This window comes from Salmo salar, chromosome ssa14 (assembly GCF_905237065.1).
Source record: "Salmo salar chromosome ssa14, Ssal_v3.1, whole genome shotgun sequence".
Taxonomy (NCBI): domain Eukaryota; kingdom Metazoa; phylum Chordata; class Actinopteri; order Salmoniformes; family Salmonidae; genus Salmo; species Salmo salar.
The window spans coordinates 66,811,481-66,828,045 of record NC_059455.1 but is presented as its reverse complement, the minus strand read 5'-3'; the positions used below and the strand labels follow the sequence as shown (position 1 = coordinate 66,828,045).

General features: G+C 44.3%; 1 protein-coding gene across 2 annotated transcripts; it reads left to right on the top strand.

The window, feature by feature from the left end:
• Nucleotides 1–5,055: 5,055 nt before the first annotated feature.
• On the top strand, nucleotides 5,056–16,251 carry LOC106569882 (tyrosinase). 2 transcript variants are annotated; one of them, XR_006758901.1, is made up of 6 exons: nucleotides 5,056–6,055; nucleotides 10,208–10,424; nucleotides 10,798–10,945; nucleotides 13,639–13,820; nucleotides 13,906–14,727; nucleotides 15,289–16,251. XR_006758901.1 is itself a non-coding variant. In XM_014141595.2 (5 exons), exons 1-5 carry the CDS (start codon nucleotides 5,228–5,230, stop codon nucleotides 14,157–14,159), a joined length of 1,629 nt encoding a protein of 542 aa, XP_013997070.1. In that variant the 5' UTR covers nucleotides 5,056–5,227; the 3' UTR covers nucleotides 14,160–14,819. The 2 variants fall into 2 exon arrangements, 1 of the variants encoding a protein (XP_013997070.1); XM_014141595.2 differs by lacking the exon at nucleotides 15,289–16,251 and having other exon boundaries at nucleotides 13,906–14,819.
• Nucleotides 16,252–16,565: the final 314 nt, after the last annotated feature.

Below are 16,565 nucleotides of genomic sequence, written 5' to 3'. Positions count from 1 at the left end.
ACACGTCTCCTTCCTGAGCGGTATGACGGCTGCGTGGTCCCATGGTGTTTATACCTGCGTACTATTGTTTGTACAGATGAACGTGGTACCTTCAGGCATTTGGAAATTGCTCCCAAGGATGAACCAGACTTGTGAAGGTCTAAAGAAATCTGAGGTCTTGGCTGATTTATTTTGATTTTCCCATGATGTCAAGCAATGAGGCACTGAGTTTGAAGGTAGGCCTTGAAATACATCCACAGGTACACCTCCAATATACTCAAATTATGTCAATTAGCCTATCAGAAGCTTCTAAAGCCATGACATCATTTTCGGGAATTTTCCAAGCTGTTTAAAGGCACAGTCAACTTACTGTATGTAAACTTCTGACCCACTGGAATTGTGATACAGTGAATTATAAGTGTAATAATGTCTGTAAAAAATTGTTGGAAAAATTACTTGTGTCATGCACAAAGTAGATGTCCTAACCGACTTGCCACAACGATTGTTTGTTAACAAGAAATTTGTGGAGCGGTTGAAAAACGAGTTTTAATGACTCCAACCTAAGTGTATGTAAACTTCCGACTTCAACTGTATGTATGTATGTATGTATGTATATATGTATGTATGTATGTATGTATGTATGTATGTATGTATGTATGTATGTATGTATACATTATGAACAAAATATAAATGCAACATGCAACAATTTCTGTGATTTTACTCAGTTACAGTTCATATGAGGAAATTTGTCAATTGAAATAAATTCATTAGGCCCTAATCTATGGATTTCACATGACTGGGAATACAGATATGCATCTGTTGGTCACAGATACCTTCAAAAAAAGGGCCTCACAATGGGCCTCAAGATCTGTCACTGTATTTTTGTGCATTCAAATTGCCATCGATAAACTGCAATTGTGTTTGTTGTCCGTAGCTAATGCCTTCCCATACCAGAACCCCACCGCCACCATGCGATGCGCTGTTCACAACATTGACATCAGCAAACCGCTAGCCCACACAACGCCATACACGTGGCCTACGATTGTGAGGCCATTTGGAAGTAATGCCAAATTCTCTAAAAACAACATTGGAGGCGGCTTATGGTAGAGAAATTAACATTCAATTCTCTGGCAACTGCTCTGGTGGACATTCCTGCAGTCAGCATGCCAATTGCATGCTCCCTCAAAACTTGAGACATCTGTGGCATTGTGTTGTGTGACAACTCAAATGTCCCCATTACATGGTGCACCTGTGTAATGATCATGCTGTTTAATCAACAAAGGAGAAATGCTCACTATCAGAGATGTAAAACCAGTTTGTGCACAAAATTTGAAAGAAAAGCTTTTTGTGCGCATGGAACATTTCTGTGATCTTTTATTTCAGCTCATGAAACATGGGACCTGCACTTTACATGTTGAGTTTATATTTTTGTTCAGTGTATAATACAGTATCTTTGTCAGGTGAATGCTGTATATGAAAGTACAATTGATGTAGTATGTGAAATGTATGTATGTGTAACAAAGAAAGCTGTAAAAAGGTGGTGGATGGGTTAATAGTTAATAGTTAAAAATAGAAAATCAAGAAAGGGGTGTCACAAAAACCACAATTTGGCCCACATAGAATATAGTTGAATAGCCCTGCCATAGCCCTTCTAAGGATGGCCTTTCCACTCCCTATTTAATCTTTCTCTTGTGACTGACTGGTTTCAAAACAGGTCTCCTTCATGTCACAAGACTGTGTTAGCCCACTTAGCGAAAGCCCATAGGGATGAGTGCACAAGCTAACACAAGTATTTAAGTGTCCAGCAAGATTACTCATCAAAGGAGCATGGTTCAATGAACCACCTCAGTTACATTTCACCCCCATTTGATTTCGTATACTCAGAGATCTCAGCACCAATATAACTGACTGGGTGCGTAACCAGGCCTACTACACAACAACAACACTTTCTGTGGAAAACACAAGCAGAAGGATCTGTGAACCCCATTTAATGAGAACGCAACACGGGTGATTTGGTGATCCATGCACATGATGAGCAACCTTGCCTGAGACCTGAAGACGTGTTAGTTTGACTGATGGGGTTCTAACCCAGGGCTCCCGTGGGCCAGACAATGCCACTTTCCAGGTCTCAGATAAGTTCCTTATCACACAAGCGTGGTCACCGAACCACCTGTGTTACACTTCACCCCCCTTTGCACCCTCCTTGAAGAGACCCATCCAAGTCCCAGGACCAATGCCTAGGTTTTAGCTCAACAGGCTAACACAGTCTTAACCCAGTCAGACACATGTTAACCTTATAATGACTACCCTTGCTGTCAAACACAAACGAACACGTCAAACCAACAAGTCTTCAGGTCTCAAACTAGCTTCTCATCACATAAGCATGGGTCACCAAAACACGCTCTTTTGATGAGTGACCTTGCTAGATCTTGAAGACTTGTATTAGTGCAGCATATAGGGATCTGTGAACCTCACTCCTCAGCCTGAAGTGTCGCCGCTTGCGCAATTAAAGAAGGGCTTTTTTAATAGGACGGGTTGGAATGCTTCAGAAGGGCAGTCAAGTGTGTTTGCGAGGCAGAGGCCCTGAGTTCGAATCTCGGTATGAGCTGAATCAGGGGGAAGCGATACATGTTAAGCAAACATGGTTCTATAAAGTGTTTGTTTTTAATTCTTATCTAATTGTCTTCATTATTAGACAATAGTTGACATATTAATCTTGTTAGGCCTACTAAGTATTGTTTTAGCACAATGTCCAATAGGCCTAAATAAATAAATAACCGTTTTTTTTTATTATTGTTAAAAAGGCTATTCATTTCTCTGGGAGTCAAATAGAAGGTATGCATCCCAGAAGGTGTCTATTTCATCCATTGCCATCTATAAAAAGGCTTTCATCTCAGGATGAGACCCTGAGAGTTGCTGAGATTTAATGTCCCTTCTGTCAACTGGAACCAGAGGCATCATACACATAGGAGGCAAAGGGGCACGTCTCCCCTCAGATTTGTCCTGTTAAAAAATATATTTGACTATTTAAATAAAATAACAATAATTGTAATAGGCCTACTACTAGCCACCTAGCAATGTTGAAGTTGGCTTTGGCTAGCCTGGACAGGTTCCCAATCTCCCAACCCCATAACTAGCTACCAAGAAGGAATTTCACATTATCAATCAAGTTAGAGTAGCTAGCTTGTCTAACTATCTTTTAACTGGCACGCCTGCTGCCAAGGTTGGTAGACTTTACAAAAGCAAGCAATAACTAAATGTACTGATTAAGACTGTCATTCCTTTAAATATTTGACCCAGATTTTAGCAGAGATGCAAAGAAGCATTTTTAATGTAATTAAAAAAAGAAACACCAGTCAGGAGGATACATCTCAAGAGGTATGCTTAGATATGCAGGGAAATAGACACATTTTGTTCATAGAATTAAGAATAATGAGTGTGCCTGTAGATTGCAGGAATAAGCTGTTTCTGGTGTTTGAAAAATGCTAAATTCTCCAACTTCTGGACGGAGGACCACCATCCTGCAACACATACAGCTTTTTGGGGTGCATGACGTCCAGTGGTGTAATGTACTTAAGTAAAAATACTTGAAAGTACTACTTAAGTATTTTTGGGGGGTTTCTGTCCTTTACTTTACTATTTATATTTTTGACCACTTTTACTTTTACTTCACTACAAACAAAATAATGTAGCAGCACTTATCAAGAGAACACGTGGTCATCCGTACAGCTTCTGATCTGGCAAGACTCACTAAATACAAATCCATCATTAGTAAATGATGCCTGAGTGTTGGTGTACCCCTGGCTATCCATACGTTTTAAAAACAAGAAAATGGTGCCATCTGCTTTGCTTAATATAAGGAACTTGAAATGATTTATACTTTTACTTTTGATAATTAAATATATTTCAGCAATTACATTTACTTTTGATACTTAAGTATATTTAGAAACAAATACTTTTAGACTTTTACTCAAGTAGTATTTTACTGGGTGACTTTCACTTTTACTTGAGTCACTTTCTATTAAGGTATCTTTACTTTGACTCAAGTACGACAATTGGGTACTTTTTTAACCACTGATGACGCCCCTGAACTCAACCGTTATGAACGTTCATCTTCACATTTTACTGTGTAGGGAAGTATTTAAACACTTGCTTAGGTCCTACCTCTGATCTTTGGACAATAAAGGCATTTAGTGTTGTCTAGAGCGAATGACTCTCTCTTTCTCTCTGCCCAGTAGCGTGATGGTCCTGTGATGCGCTACCCAGGCGTTGAGAGTTAGGGTCGTAGGGGTAACTAGCCCCCTGGGGTAACTGCCCCTCCCCCCGTAATCCACATTAAAACTACAAGATGTCACCAAATTATTTCTCCAACACGTTCCCTGGCTGCCACTACTATTGCTCAACAAAAAATGTCCTCTGTGTCATCACAACTTTTGGAGATATTTCAACGAAACAATTTTGTGATAAGTTTATCAAATGTTTTGAAATTGAAAGTTGTAGATACATTCCAATTAAGTTACATATATATATATATTTTTTTTTTAAATATACAAGTAGGGAAGCCCTAAGATAAATAATCCACTTGTTCAGAGAGAATATTTTTGAAAATGTTTGAGTAAAGTAGTAATATGCTTTATTTGTGACCTATGTACAAATTACAATTGTGCAATAGCAGAGCATAATAGAGTAACCACATCAATGTTACACTGAATTAATTAGTTCAGTTATTGTTATTAAATGTTATATTCCAATGTTATTTAATGTTATTAGTTATATTCCATTCCAATATTAAATTCCAATAAATAAAAAAATATGAATTAAAAACAACTTTTGAAAACCTTTTGCTCCTGAATGTCATTTTAAAGAATGCTGGGATTTAAAGACTGGTATGTATGTGTGTGGTTTGGAGGTGATTCTGTTAGTCCGTCAGAATGTGTGAGAAAGACCCTCGGTGTGTGTGTTCAGAGAACCACCCGCCCATGAAACAAGCTCACCCCCGGGGTCATGGGGTATGTCCCCACCGGTCCAGAGAGGGGGGAGTGCGGGGGAGGGAGGATAAGTCGAGTCGGAGCCGCGGGGTCTCTGATCTGACTGGAGGAGCTACATGGATTTCGTCTTATCTCACTTCTACTTACCAACTTCTCTCTCAATGACTCTAGGCACGTCACCGGGCTGGTGTGTGTGTGTGACAGGACAAGACAGGCCTGGACAGTTGTGTTTGTGTCGGTGTGTGTGGTGAAGTGTTGCGATGCGGCTCTTGCTCCTCCACGGTGTGTTTTTCCTCCAGTGTGTGCGGTTATCCCAGCAGCAGTTTCCCCGTCTCTGCGCCACCACGGAGGCCCTGCTCTCTAAGGAGTGCTGCCCGGTCTGGGATGGGGATGGCTCGGCTTGCGGGGCCAGCTCTGGCAGAGGGTTCTGCCGGGACGTGGAGGTATCGGATCTACCCAACGGGCTGAATTACCCGTTCTCCGGCTTGGACGACAGAGAGAGGTGGCCTCTGGTGTTTTATAACCGGACCTGCCAGTGCGCCTCCAACTACATGGGGTTCAACTGCGGAGAGTGCCAGTTCGGGCTGTTTGGTACTAACTGCGGGGAGAGGAGAGAGTCCGTGAGGCGGAACGTGTTTCACCTTTCGGCGGCGGAAAGGCGGAAACTAATCTCTTACCTCAACCTGGCCAAGCACACAGTCAGCCAGGATTACGTCATAGCTACCGGGACCTACCGGGAGATGAATAACGGGAGCACCCCACTGTTCTCTGACGTCTCGACCTATGACGTGTTTGTGTGGATGCACTACTATGTCTCGAGGAATGCTCTTCTCGGTGGACCGGGGAATGTCTGGACAGATGTGGATTTCGCCCACTGGGCTCCCGCCTTTCTGCCGTGGCACCGTGCGTACCTGCTGCACTGGGAGCGTGATATTCGGAAGCTGACCGGGGACTTTGAGTTCTCCATCCCGTACTGGGACTGGCGGGACGCGCAGGGCTGTGACGTCTGCACCGACGACCTGATGGGCGCCCGGAGCCCGCGAGACCCCAACCTCATCAGCCCGGCTTCAGTGTTCTCTTCCTGGAAGGTGAGACACCTTTCATCCTCTTCTTGTCTCTTCCATCCTCTTCCTTTCTCTTTTCTCTTCACCTCTCCTGCCTACCTATTTTCTCCTCCCTTCCTCTCACTCTCACTGTCACCTTGGCATTATTCTTAGAAGTTCACAATAGTCTCCACAGTGTTGTATTTTCATTGATGGTACGGGGAGGACTGGAGAGGAGAGGAGGAGAAGATCCCCCTTACACTATAGAGATGTAATCAACCAGACAGTACATGCTTCTCAACTCACAAAACGTGAATAGACATTTTAATAATTCAACTCTTCTTTATTACTTTTCCTGTGATGACTTGAATACTGTGATGATATACTATCATTGTTGAGCTCCCCTGTAGCCTAGATAGGAGGGAGGAGAGGTGGAGGACAGGAGAGGACTGGGGAGAGGAGAGGAGGACAGGACAGGACAGGAGAGGACTGTGGAGAGGAGAGGAGGACAGGACAGGACAGGAGAGGACTTGGGAGAGGAGAGGAGGACAGGACAGGAGAGGACTGGGGAGAGGAGAGGTGGAGGACAGGACAGGACAGGAGAGGACTGTGGAGAGGAGAGGAGGACAGGACAGGAGAGGACTGGGGAGAGGAGGACAGGACAGGAGAGGACTGTGGAGAGGAGAGGAGGACAGGACAGGAGAGGACTGTGGAGAGGAGAGGAGGACAGGACAGGAGAGGACTGGGGAGAGGAGAGGAGGACAGGACAGGAGAGGACTGTGGAGAGGAGAGGAGGACAGGACAGGAGAGGACTGGGGAGAGGAGGACAGGACAGGAGAGGACTGTGGAGAGGAGAGGAGGACAGGACAGGAGAGGACTGTGGAGAGGAGAGGAGGACAGGACAGGAGAGGACTGGGGAGAGGAGAAGAGAGGACAGGAGGAGAAAAGAGGAGAGGAATGGGGAGAGGAGAGGTTCGCAGAGGAGAGGAGGAGAAGAAAGGAGACGAGAGGAGATGAGGAAAAGAGAGGAGAAAACTGGGGAGAGGAGAGGAGAGGAGGGGGAGAGGAGGGTGGTTATCAGGAGACTGTCTGAGTACCTCATGTCTCTGCCAGAGGCCATGTTCTGTGATTAATACACACACACACACACACTCTCTCTCTCTCTCTCTCTCTCTCTCTCTCTCTCTCTCTCTCTCTCTCTCTCTCTCTCTCTCTCTCTCTCCACAGACTGTGGTGGGAGGCTGTAGGTGAATGGGAGAGAAGAGAGGAACCCCAGTATATATGGGGTTTGATTATATTACACAATATTATATGGGCAAAGAAAGTTGTGCTTTAGACTGAGAGGAAGAGAAGATGCTTTATAAAGTTCAACCAGGAGTAATTCTGATGTTTCAGTAAAATAAACCGTGCAGGGTCATAAAGCATCATTATCCAATGGATGACCTTCTACATATAGTATCTCCATCACTACTGCTGTCTCTAACTCATGTTGAAGTGAGCCTTATATAGTTTGTATACTGTGTGTGTGTGTGTGTGTGTGTGTGTGTGTGTGTGTGTGTGTGTGTGTGTGTGTGTGTGTGTGTGTGTGTGTGTGTGTGTGTGTGTGTGTGTGTGTGTGTGTGTGTGTGTGTGTGTGTGTGAGAACGTGTTTAACTATACTTGTGAGGACCAGAACGAACAAAGTTTGACCAACTGGGGACATTTTGTTAGTTCCCACAAGGTCAAATGCTATTTCTAAGGGGTTTAGGTTTAAGGTCAGAATTAGTGTTTGGTTTAAAATTAGGTTTAGGGTTAGGAGCTAGGCTTAGGTTTAAGGTTAGGGTAAAGGTCAGGTTTTGGGTTTAAGTTTAGGGTTACGGTTAGGGTTATAGTTAAGGTTAGGGTTAGGGAAAATAGGATTTTGAATGGGACTGAATTTTATGTCCCCAGAAGGTTAGTTGTACAAAACTGTGTGTGTGTGTGTGTGTGTGTGTGTGTGTGTGTGTGTGTGTGTGTGTGTGTGTGTGTGTGTGTGTGTGTGTGTGTGTGTGTGTGTGTGTGTGTGTGTGTGTGTGGTTTGGAGGTGGTTCTCTGCCTGAGATCTGAATTTCTACATTGTAAAATAATAGTGAAGACATCACAACTATGACATAACACATATGGAATCATGAGGTAACCAAAACAAATCAAAATATATTTTATATTTTATATTCTTCAAAGTAGCCATCTTTTGCCTAAATGACAGCTTTGCACACGCTTGGCATTCTCTCAACCAGCTTCACCTGGAATGCTTTTCCAACAGTCTTGAAGGAGGTCCCACATATGCTGAGCACTTGTTGGCTGCTTTTCCTTCACTCTGTGGTCCAACTCATCCCAAACCATCTCAATTGGGTTGAGGTCAGGTGATTGTGGAGGCCAGGTCATCTGCAGCACTCCATCACTCTCCTTCTTGGTCAAATAGCCCTTACACAGCCTGGAGTTGTGTTGTGTCATTGTCCTGTTGAAAAATAAATGATAGTACCACTAAGTGCAAACCAGATGGGATGGCGTATCGCTGCAGAATGCTGTGGTAGCCATGCTGGTTAAGTGTGCCTTGAATTCTAAATAAATCATAGACAGTGTCACCAGCAAAGCACCCCAACAACATCACACCTCCTCCTCCATGCTTCACGGTGGGAACCACACATGCAGAGATCATCCGTTCACCTACTCTGCGTCTCACAAAGACACGGTGGTTGGAACCAAAAATCTCAAATTTGGACTCATCAGACCAAAGGACAGATTTCCACTGGTCTAATGTCCATTGCTCGTGTTTCTTGGATCAATCAAGTCTCTTCTTCTTATTGGTGTCCTTTAGTGGTGGTTTCTTTGCAGCAATTCAACAATGAAGGCCTGATTCACACAGTCTCCTCTGAACAGTTGATGTTGAGATGTGTCTGTTACTTTAACTCTGTGAAGCATTTATTTGGGCTGCAATCTGAGGTGCAGTTAACGCTAATGAACTTATCCTCTGAAGCAGAGCTAACTCTGGGTCTTCCTTTCCTGTGGCGGCCCTCATGAGAGCCAGTTTCATCATAGCGCTTGATGGATTTTGTGACTGCACTTGAAGAAACTTTCAAATTTCTTCATGTCTTACAGTAATTATGGACTGTCGTTTCTCTTTGCGTATTGAGCTGTCCTTGCCATAATATGGACTTGGTCTTTTACCAAATAGGGCTATCTTCTGTATTCCACCCCTACCTTGTCACAACACAACTGATTGGCTCAAACACATTAAGAAGGAAAGAAATTCCACAAATTAACTTTTAACAAGCCACACCTGTTAAATGAAATGCATTCAAGGTGACTACCTCATGACACTGGTCACTTTTCTGTTTACTACATGATTTCATATGTGTTATTTCATAGTTTTGATGTCTTTACTATTTTTCTAAAATGCAGAAAATAGTAAAAATAAAGAAAAAGCCTGGAATGAGTAGGTGTATCCATACTTATGACTGGTACTGCATGACCTATAATTAAGCAATAAGGCCTAAGGACTGTTCTTATGCACGACGCAACGCCCTTAGCCGTGGTATATTGGCCATATACCGTTAACCCCTGAGGTGCCATATTGCTATTAAAAACTGGTTAGCAACGTAATTAGAACAGTAAAAATAAATGTTTTGTCATACCCGTGGTATACCACGGCTTTCAGCCAATCAGCATTCAGGGCTCGAATCAACCAGTTTATAGATTTGAGGGAAATCGTTTTCCTTCCAAGAACTGGTAATTAAGTATGTTAAAAATAAGCTTTTCTGTGTTGGAATGGTGTGGGCGTACGTACCGCAACAACAGAATAGTGTGGGCGTATACCGGTCATAAAAAATATTCATGCAAGTAGACCCCTGATTGGCGAGCTCATCCTCCTCTGGAGGATAATGTCATCCGCTATGAGGAAATAGCAAACATTTTTTTAAAGATCTGTTTGAGAAACAAGTTTGAGGTGGGGTTTTTGAAGTGTTTTTCTCCAATTTATGCTTTGGCAACAGATGCGAGTATAGGATGAGTCAACAACTTTATTTGGGTCGGAGTTAAGAGAATATGAACTTTTAAAAGTGAGATTTTCACTGGACAGTTACTTTAATGCTAAAGCCTAGGCTTTAGCTCAGCAGGCTAACACAATCATGTGGTATGCAGTCGTCCTGATTCTATAGTTTTGTGTGTGTATATGTGTAGGTGATGTGTTCGCGTGCGGAAGACTACAGCGTGAGGGGGGTGCTGTGTGACGGTAGCGACGAGGGGCCGTTGCTGCGTAACCCTGGCAACCACAACCGTAACTTGGTTCCACGGTTGCCAACGGCAGCAGAGGTGGAGTTCACGGTCAGTCTCCGTGACTACGACACGGGAGCCATGGACCGCTCCGCTAACTTCAGCTTCAGAAACACAATGGAAGGTAAGTAGGGGTGTGTGTGTGTTATTAGTTCTAGACCTCTAGAAAGTCAGTAGTTCTAGAACACTCTAGAGAGCATTGTTCTAACCCTAACTCTTGTGTTGTATTCTGACCCCTGACCCCTAACCTCTAGGTGTCGGCAGCTCTGTGACAGGCCTGGGTAACAGTGTGGTGATGGGGATGACATCTAACCACTTATCTCTGACCCCTGACCTCTAGGTTCCGGCAGCCCTGTCAGGCCTGGGTAACAGTGTGGTGATGGGGATGACCTTTAATCCCTGAACTCTAGGTTTTGGCAGCTCTGTAACAGGCCTGGGTAACAGTGTGGTTTAGGGGGATGACCACTAACCTTTGACCTTTTACCCCTCACCTATAGGTTTTGGGAACCCTCAGACAGGCCTGGGTAACAGTAGGGTGATGGGGATGCACGCCTCTCTTCACATCTTCATGAATGGCTCCATGTCTTCAGTTCAGGGGTCAGCTAATGACCCTATTTTCCTACTGCACCACTCCTACGTCGACAGGTGAGCACACACATACACACACACACACACATGCACGCACACACCCACCCTCACCCTGTTTCTCTCTCTCTCTTTCTCTCTCTTTTTTTCTTTCCCCCAACACACACCCTCTCTCTCTCAATTCAATTCAAGTGCTTTATTGGCATGGGAAACATATGTTAACATTGCCAAAGCAAGTGAAGTAGATAAACAAAACTGAAATAAACAATAAAAATTAACAGTAAACATAACACTCACAGAAGTTCCAAAAGAATAAAGACATTTCAAATGTTTTATTTTTTTTATTTCACCTTTATTTAACCAGGTAGACTAGTTGAGAACAAGTTCTCATTTACAACTGCGACCTGGCCAAGATAAAGCAAAGCAGTTCGACACATACAACAACACAGAGTTACACATGGAATAAACAAACATACAGTCAATAATACAGTAGAAAAGTCTATATACAGCATGTGCAAATGAGGTAGGATAAGGGAGGTAAGGCAATAAATAGGCCATGGTGGCGAAGTAATTACAATATAGCAATTAAACACTGAAATGGTAGGATGTGCAGAGGATGAATGTGCAAGTTGAGATACTGGGGTGCAAAGCAGCAAGATAAATAAATAAATACAGTACGGGGATGAGGTAGATTGGATGGGCTATTTACAGCTCTGACAGCTGGTGATTAAAGCTAGTGATGGAGGTAAGAGTCTCCAGCTTCAGAGATTTTTGCAGTTTGTTCCAGTCATTGGCAGCAGAGAACTGGAAGGAGAGGCGGCCAAAGGAAGAAGTGGCTTTGGGGATGACCAGTGAGATATACCTGCTGGAGCGCGTGCTATGGGTGGGTGCTGCTATGGTGACCAGTGAGATGAGATAAGGCGGGGCTTTACCTAGCAGAGACTTGTAGATGACCTGGAGCCAGTGGGTTTGGAGATGAGTATGAAGCGAGGGTCAGCCAACGAGAGCATACAGGTTGCAGTGGTGGGTAGTATATGGGGCTTTGGTGACAAAATGGATGGCACTGTGATAGACTGCATCCAATTTGTTGAGTAGAGTGTTGGAGGCTATTTTGTAAATGACATCGCCGAAGTTGAGGATCGGTAGGATGGTCAGTTTTACCAGGGTATGTTTAGCAGCATGTGTGAAGGATGCTTTGTTGCGAAATAGGAAGCCGATTCTAGATTTAATTTTGGATTGGAGATGTTTAATGTGAGTCTGGAAGGACAGTTTACAGTCTACATTTACATTTTTAGTCATTTAGCAGACGCTCTTATCCAGAGCGACTTACAGTAGTGAATGCATACATTTCATTTCATACATTTTCTTTATTTTTATTTTTTATTTTTTTCGTACTGGCCCCCCGTGGGAATCAAACCCACAACCCTGGCGTTGCAAACACCATGCTCTACCAACTGAACCAGACACCTAGGTATTTGTAGTTGTCCACATATTCTAAGTCAGAACCGTCCAGAGTAGTGATGCTGGACGGGCAGGCAGGTGAGGGCAGCGATCGGTTGAAGAGCATGCATTTAGTTTTACTTGCATTTAAGAGCAGTTGGAGGGAACGGAAGGAGAGTTGTATGGCATTGAAGCTGATCTGGAGGTTAGTTAACACAGTGTCCAATGAAGGGCCAGAGGTATACAGAATGGTGTCGTCTGTGTAGAGGTGGATCAAAGAATCACCAGCAGCGAGAGCGACATCATTGATGTATACAGAGAAAAGAGTCGGCCCGAGAATTGAACCCTGTGGCACCCCCATAGAGACTGCCAGAGGTCCGGACAACAGGCCCTCCGATTTGACATACTGAACTCTATTGGAGAAGTAGTTGGTGAACCAAGCGAAGCAATCATTTGAGAAACCAAGGCTGTTGAGTCTGCCAATAAGAATGTTGTGATTGACAGAGTCGAAAGCCTTAGCCAGGTCGATGAATACGGCTGCACAGTAATGTCTTTTATCGATGGTGATTATGATATCGTTTAGGACCTTGAGCGTGGCTGAGGTGCACCAATGACCAGCTCTGAAACCAGATTGCATAGTGGAGAAGGTACGGTGAGATTGGAAATGGTCGGTAATCTGTTAACTTGGCAAATGTCTTATTATGTCTTATATACCGTGTTGTAACGATGTGTAAATAGTTAAAGTACAAAAGGGAAAATAAATAAACATAAATATGGGTTGTATTTACAATGGTGTTTGTTCTTCACTGTTTGCCCTTTTCTTCTGGCAACAGGTCACACATCTTGCTGCTGTGATGGCACACTGGTATTTCACCCAGTAGATATGGGAGTTTATCAAAATTGGGTTTGTTTTCAAATTCTTTGTGGATCTGTGTAATCTGAGGGAATTATTTGTCTAATATGGTCATACATTTGACAGGAGGTTAAGAAGTGCAGCTCAATTTCCACCTCATTTTGTGGGCAGTGTGCACATAGGCAGACCTGGCTCTCAATAGAAGACAGGCTATGGCGGCCTTTCTCAATAGCAAGGCTTTGCTCACTGAGTCTGTACATAGTCAAAGCTTTCCCTAAGTTTGGGTCAGTCACAGTGGTCAGGTATTCTGCCACTGTATACTCTGTTTAGGGCCAAATAGCGTTCAAGTTTGCGCCGTTTTTTTGTTCATTCTTTTCAATGTGTCAAGTAATTATCTTTTTGTTTTCTCATGATTTGGTTGGATCTAATTGTCTCTCTCTCTCTCTCTCTCTCTCTCTAGTATCTATGAGCAGTGGTTGAGGAGACATGCTCCAGAGCAGACCCAATACCCAGAGTTCAATGCTCCCATCGGCCACAACAGGCAGTACCACATGGTGCCCTTCATACCTCTACACAGGAACATAGAATACTTCACCTCCAGCAAAGACCTGGGGTACGAATACTCCTACATGCTCGACTCAGGTACGTGTGTGTTGTTGGCATGTTTTAATCGTGAATGCCTGAAGGATTGTAAAGGACTCATCCTCTCCTCTCCCCTCTCCTCCAGACCAGAGGATATCGGAGGTTCTCAGTCCTTACCTGGAACTGATGATGGAGGCGTGGCCCTGGTTGCTAGGGGCGTTGGTCCTGGGGGCCCTGGTAGCTATGACTGTGGCTGCGGTAGCTGTGACTATGACCCGGGTGTGTTGGGGTGCGTGGCCATGGCAACGTGGGGAGAAGAGTTCAGCGTTCCAGCTACCAGAAAGGGAACCTCTCATCATCAGCAGTGATAGTGATACCCCCAACTACCACACTGTTTAGCCCCAACTACCACACTGTTTAGCCCCAACAACCACACTATATACCCCCAACTACCACACTGTTTAGCCCCAACTACCACACTGTTTAGCCCCAACTACCCCACTATTTAGCCCCAACAACCACACTATATATCCCCAACTGCCACACTGTTAAGTCCCAACTACCCCACTATATACCCCCAACTACCACACTGTTTAGCCCCAACTACCACACTGTTTAGTCCCAACTACCCCACTACATACCCCCAACTACCACACTGTTTAGCCCCAACTACCACACTGTTTAGCCCCAACAACCCCACTATTTAGCCCCAACTACCCCAAATGCCACACTGTTTATCCCCAACTACCACACTGTTTAGCCCCAACTACCACACTGTTTAGCCCCAACAACCCCACTATTTAGCCCCAACTACCCCAAATGCCACACTGTTTATCCCCAACTACCACACTGTTTAGCCCCAACTACCACACTATTTAGCCCCAACAACCACACTATTTAGCCCCAACTACCCCACTATTTAGCCCCAACAACCACACTGTTTAGCCCCAACTACCCCACTATTTATGTCACGTCCTGACCAGTAAAAGGGGTTGTTTGTTATTATAGTTCGGTCAGGGCGTGGCAGGGGGTGTTTGTTTAGTGTGTTTCGGGTTTTTTGGGGCAATGTTCTATGTTAGTCTATTTCTATGCTTAGTTTATTGGGTTGACCTTCAGTTGGAGGCAGCTGTTCCTCGTTGCCCATAATTGAAGGTCCTATTTAATAGGGGTGTTTGTTCATTGGGATTTGTGGTTAGTTGTTTCTCCGTATAGTCATTGGTCCTTACGGGACTGTTTTTCGTCGTTGTTTTCGGTTCAAGTGTTTTGTCTCGTTTATTTAATAAATAAGAAGATGAGCATACACATTCCCGCTGCGTTTTGGTCTACTCCATACGACGAACGTGACAATTTACCCCCAACTACCACACTGTTTAGCCCCAAATGCCACACTGTTTATCCCCAACTACCACAATATTTAGCCCCAACTACCACACTATTTATCCCCAACTACCCCACTGTTTAGCCCCAACTACCACACTGTTTAGCCCCAAATGCCCCACTATTTAGTCCCAACAACCACACTGTTTAGCCCCAACTACCCCAAATGCCACATTGTTTATCCCCAACTACCACACTGTTTATCCCCAAATGCCCCACTATTTAGCCCCAACAACCACACTGTTTAGCCCCAACAACCACACTGTTTAGCCCCAACAACCACACTGTTTAGCCCCAACAACCACACTGTTTAGCCCCAACTACCACACTGTTTAGCCCCAACAACCACACTGTTTAGCCCTAACTACCCCACTGTTTAGCCCCAACTACCCCACTTTTTAGCCCCAACTACCACACTGTTTAGCCCCAAATGCCCCACTATTTAGCCCCAACAACCACACTGTTTAGCCCCAACAACCACACTGTTTAGCCCCAACAACCACACTGTTTAGCCCCAACTACCACACTGTTTAGCCCCAACAACCACACTATATAGCCCCAACTACCACACTGTTTAGCCCCAACTACCACACTGTTTAGCCCCAACAACCACACTGTTTAACCCCAACAACCACACTGTTTAGCCCCAACTACCCCACTGTTTAGCCCCAACAACCACACTGTTTAGCCCCAACTACCCCACTGTTTAGCCCCAACTACCACACTATTTAGCCCCAACTACCACACTGTTTAGCCCCAACTACCCCACTGTTTAGCCCCAACTACCACACTGTTTAGCCCCAACTACCCCACTGTTTAGCCCCAACAACCACACTCTTTAGCCCCAACAACCACACTGTTTAGCCCCAACAACCACGCTGTGTAGCTCCAACTACCACACTGTATAGCCCCAACAATCACATTGTTTAGCCCCAGCAACTATACAGCCAACTCCTAGCCCTGCAACCCTAGGCTACAGCCAAGCCGTAACCTTTAAATTACCACCCAGACAATTCCTTGCCTATCTGCCACACCTGCCAACATGTGACGGGGCCCTATGTACAGTTGATGTCGGTAGTTAACATACACCTTAGCCAAATACATTTAAAATCAGTTTTTCACAATTTCTGAAATGTAATCCTAGTAAAAATTCCCAGTCGTAGGTCAGTTAGGATCACCACTTCATTTTAAGAATGTGAAGTGTCAGAATAATAGTAGAGAGAGTGATTTATTTCAGCTTTTATTAACTTGGCTCAAACGTTTCGGGTAGCCTTCCACAAGCTTCCCACAATAAGTTGGGTGAATTTTGGCCCATTCCTCCTGACAGAGCTGGTGTAACTGAATCAGGTTTGTAGGCCTCCTTGCTCACACACGCTTTTTCAGTTCTGCCCACTAATTTTCTATAGGATTGAGGTCATGGCTTTGTGA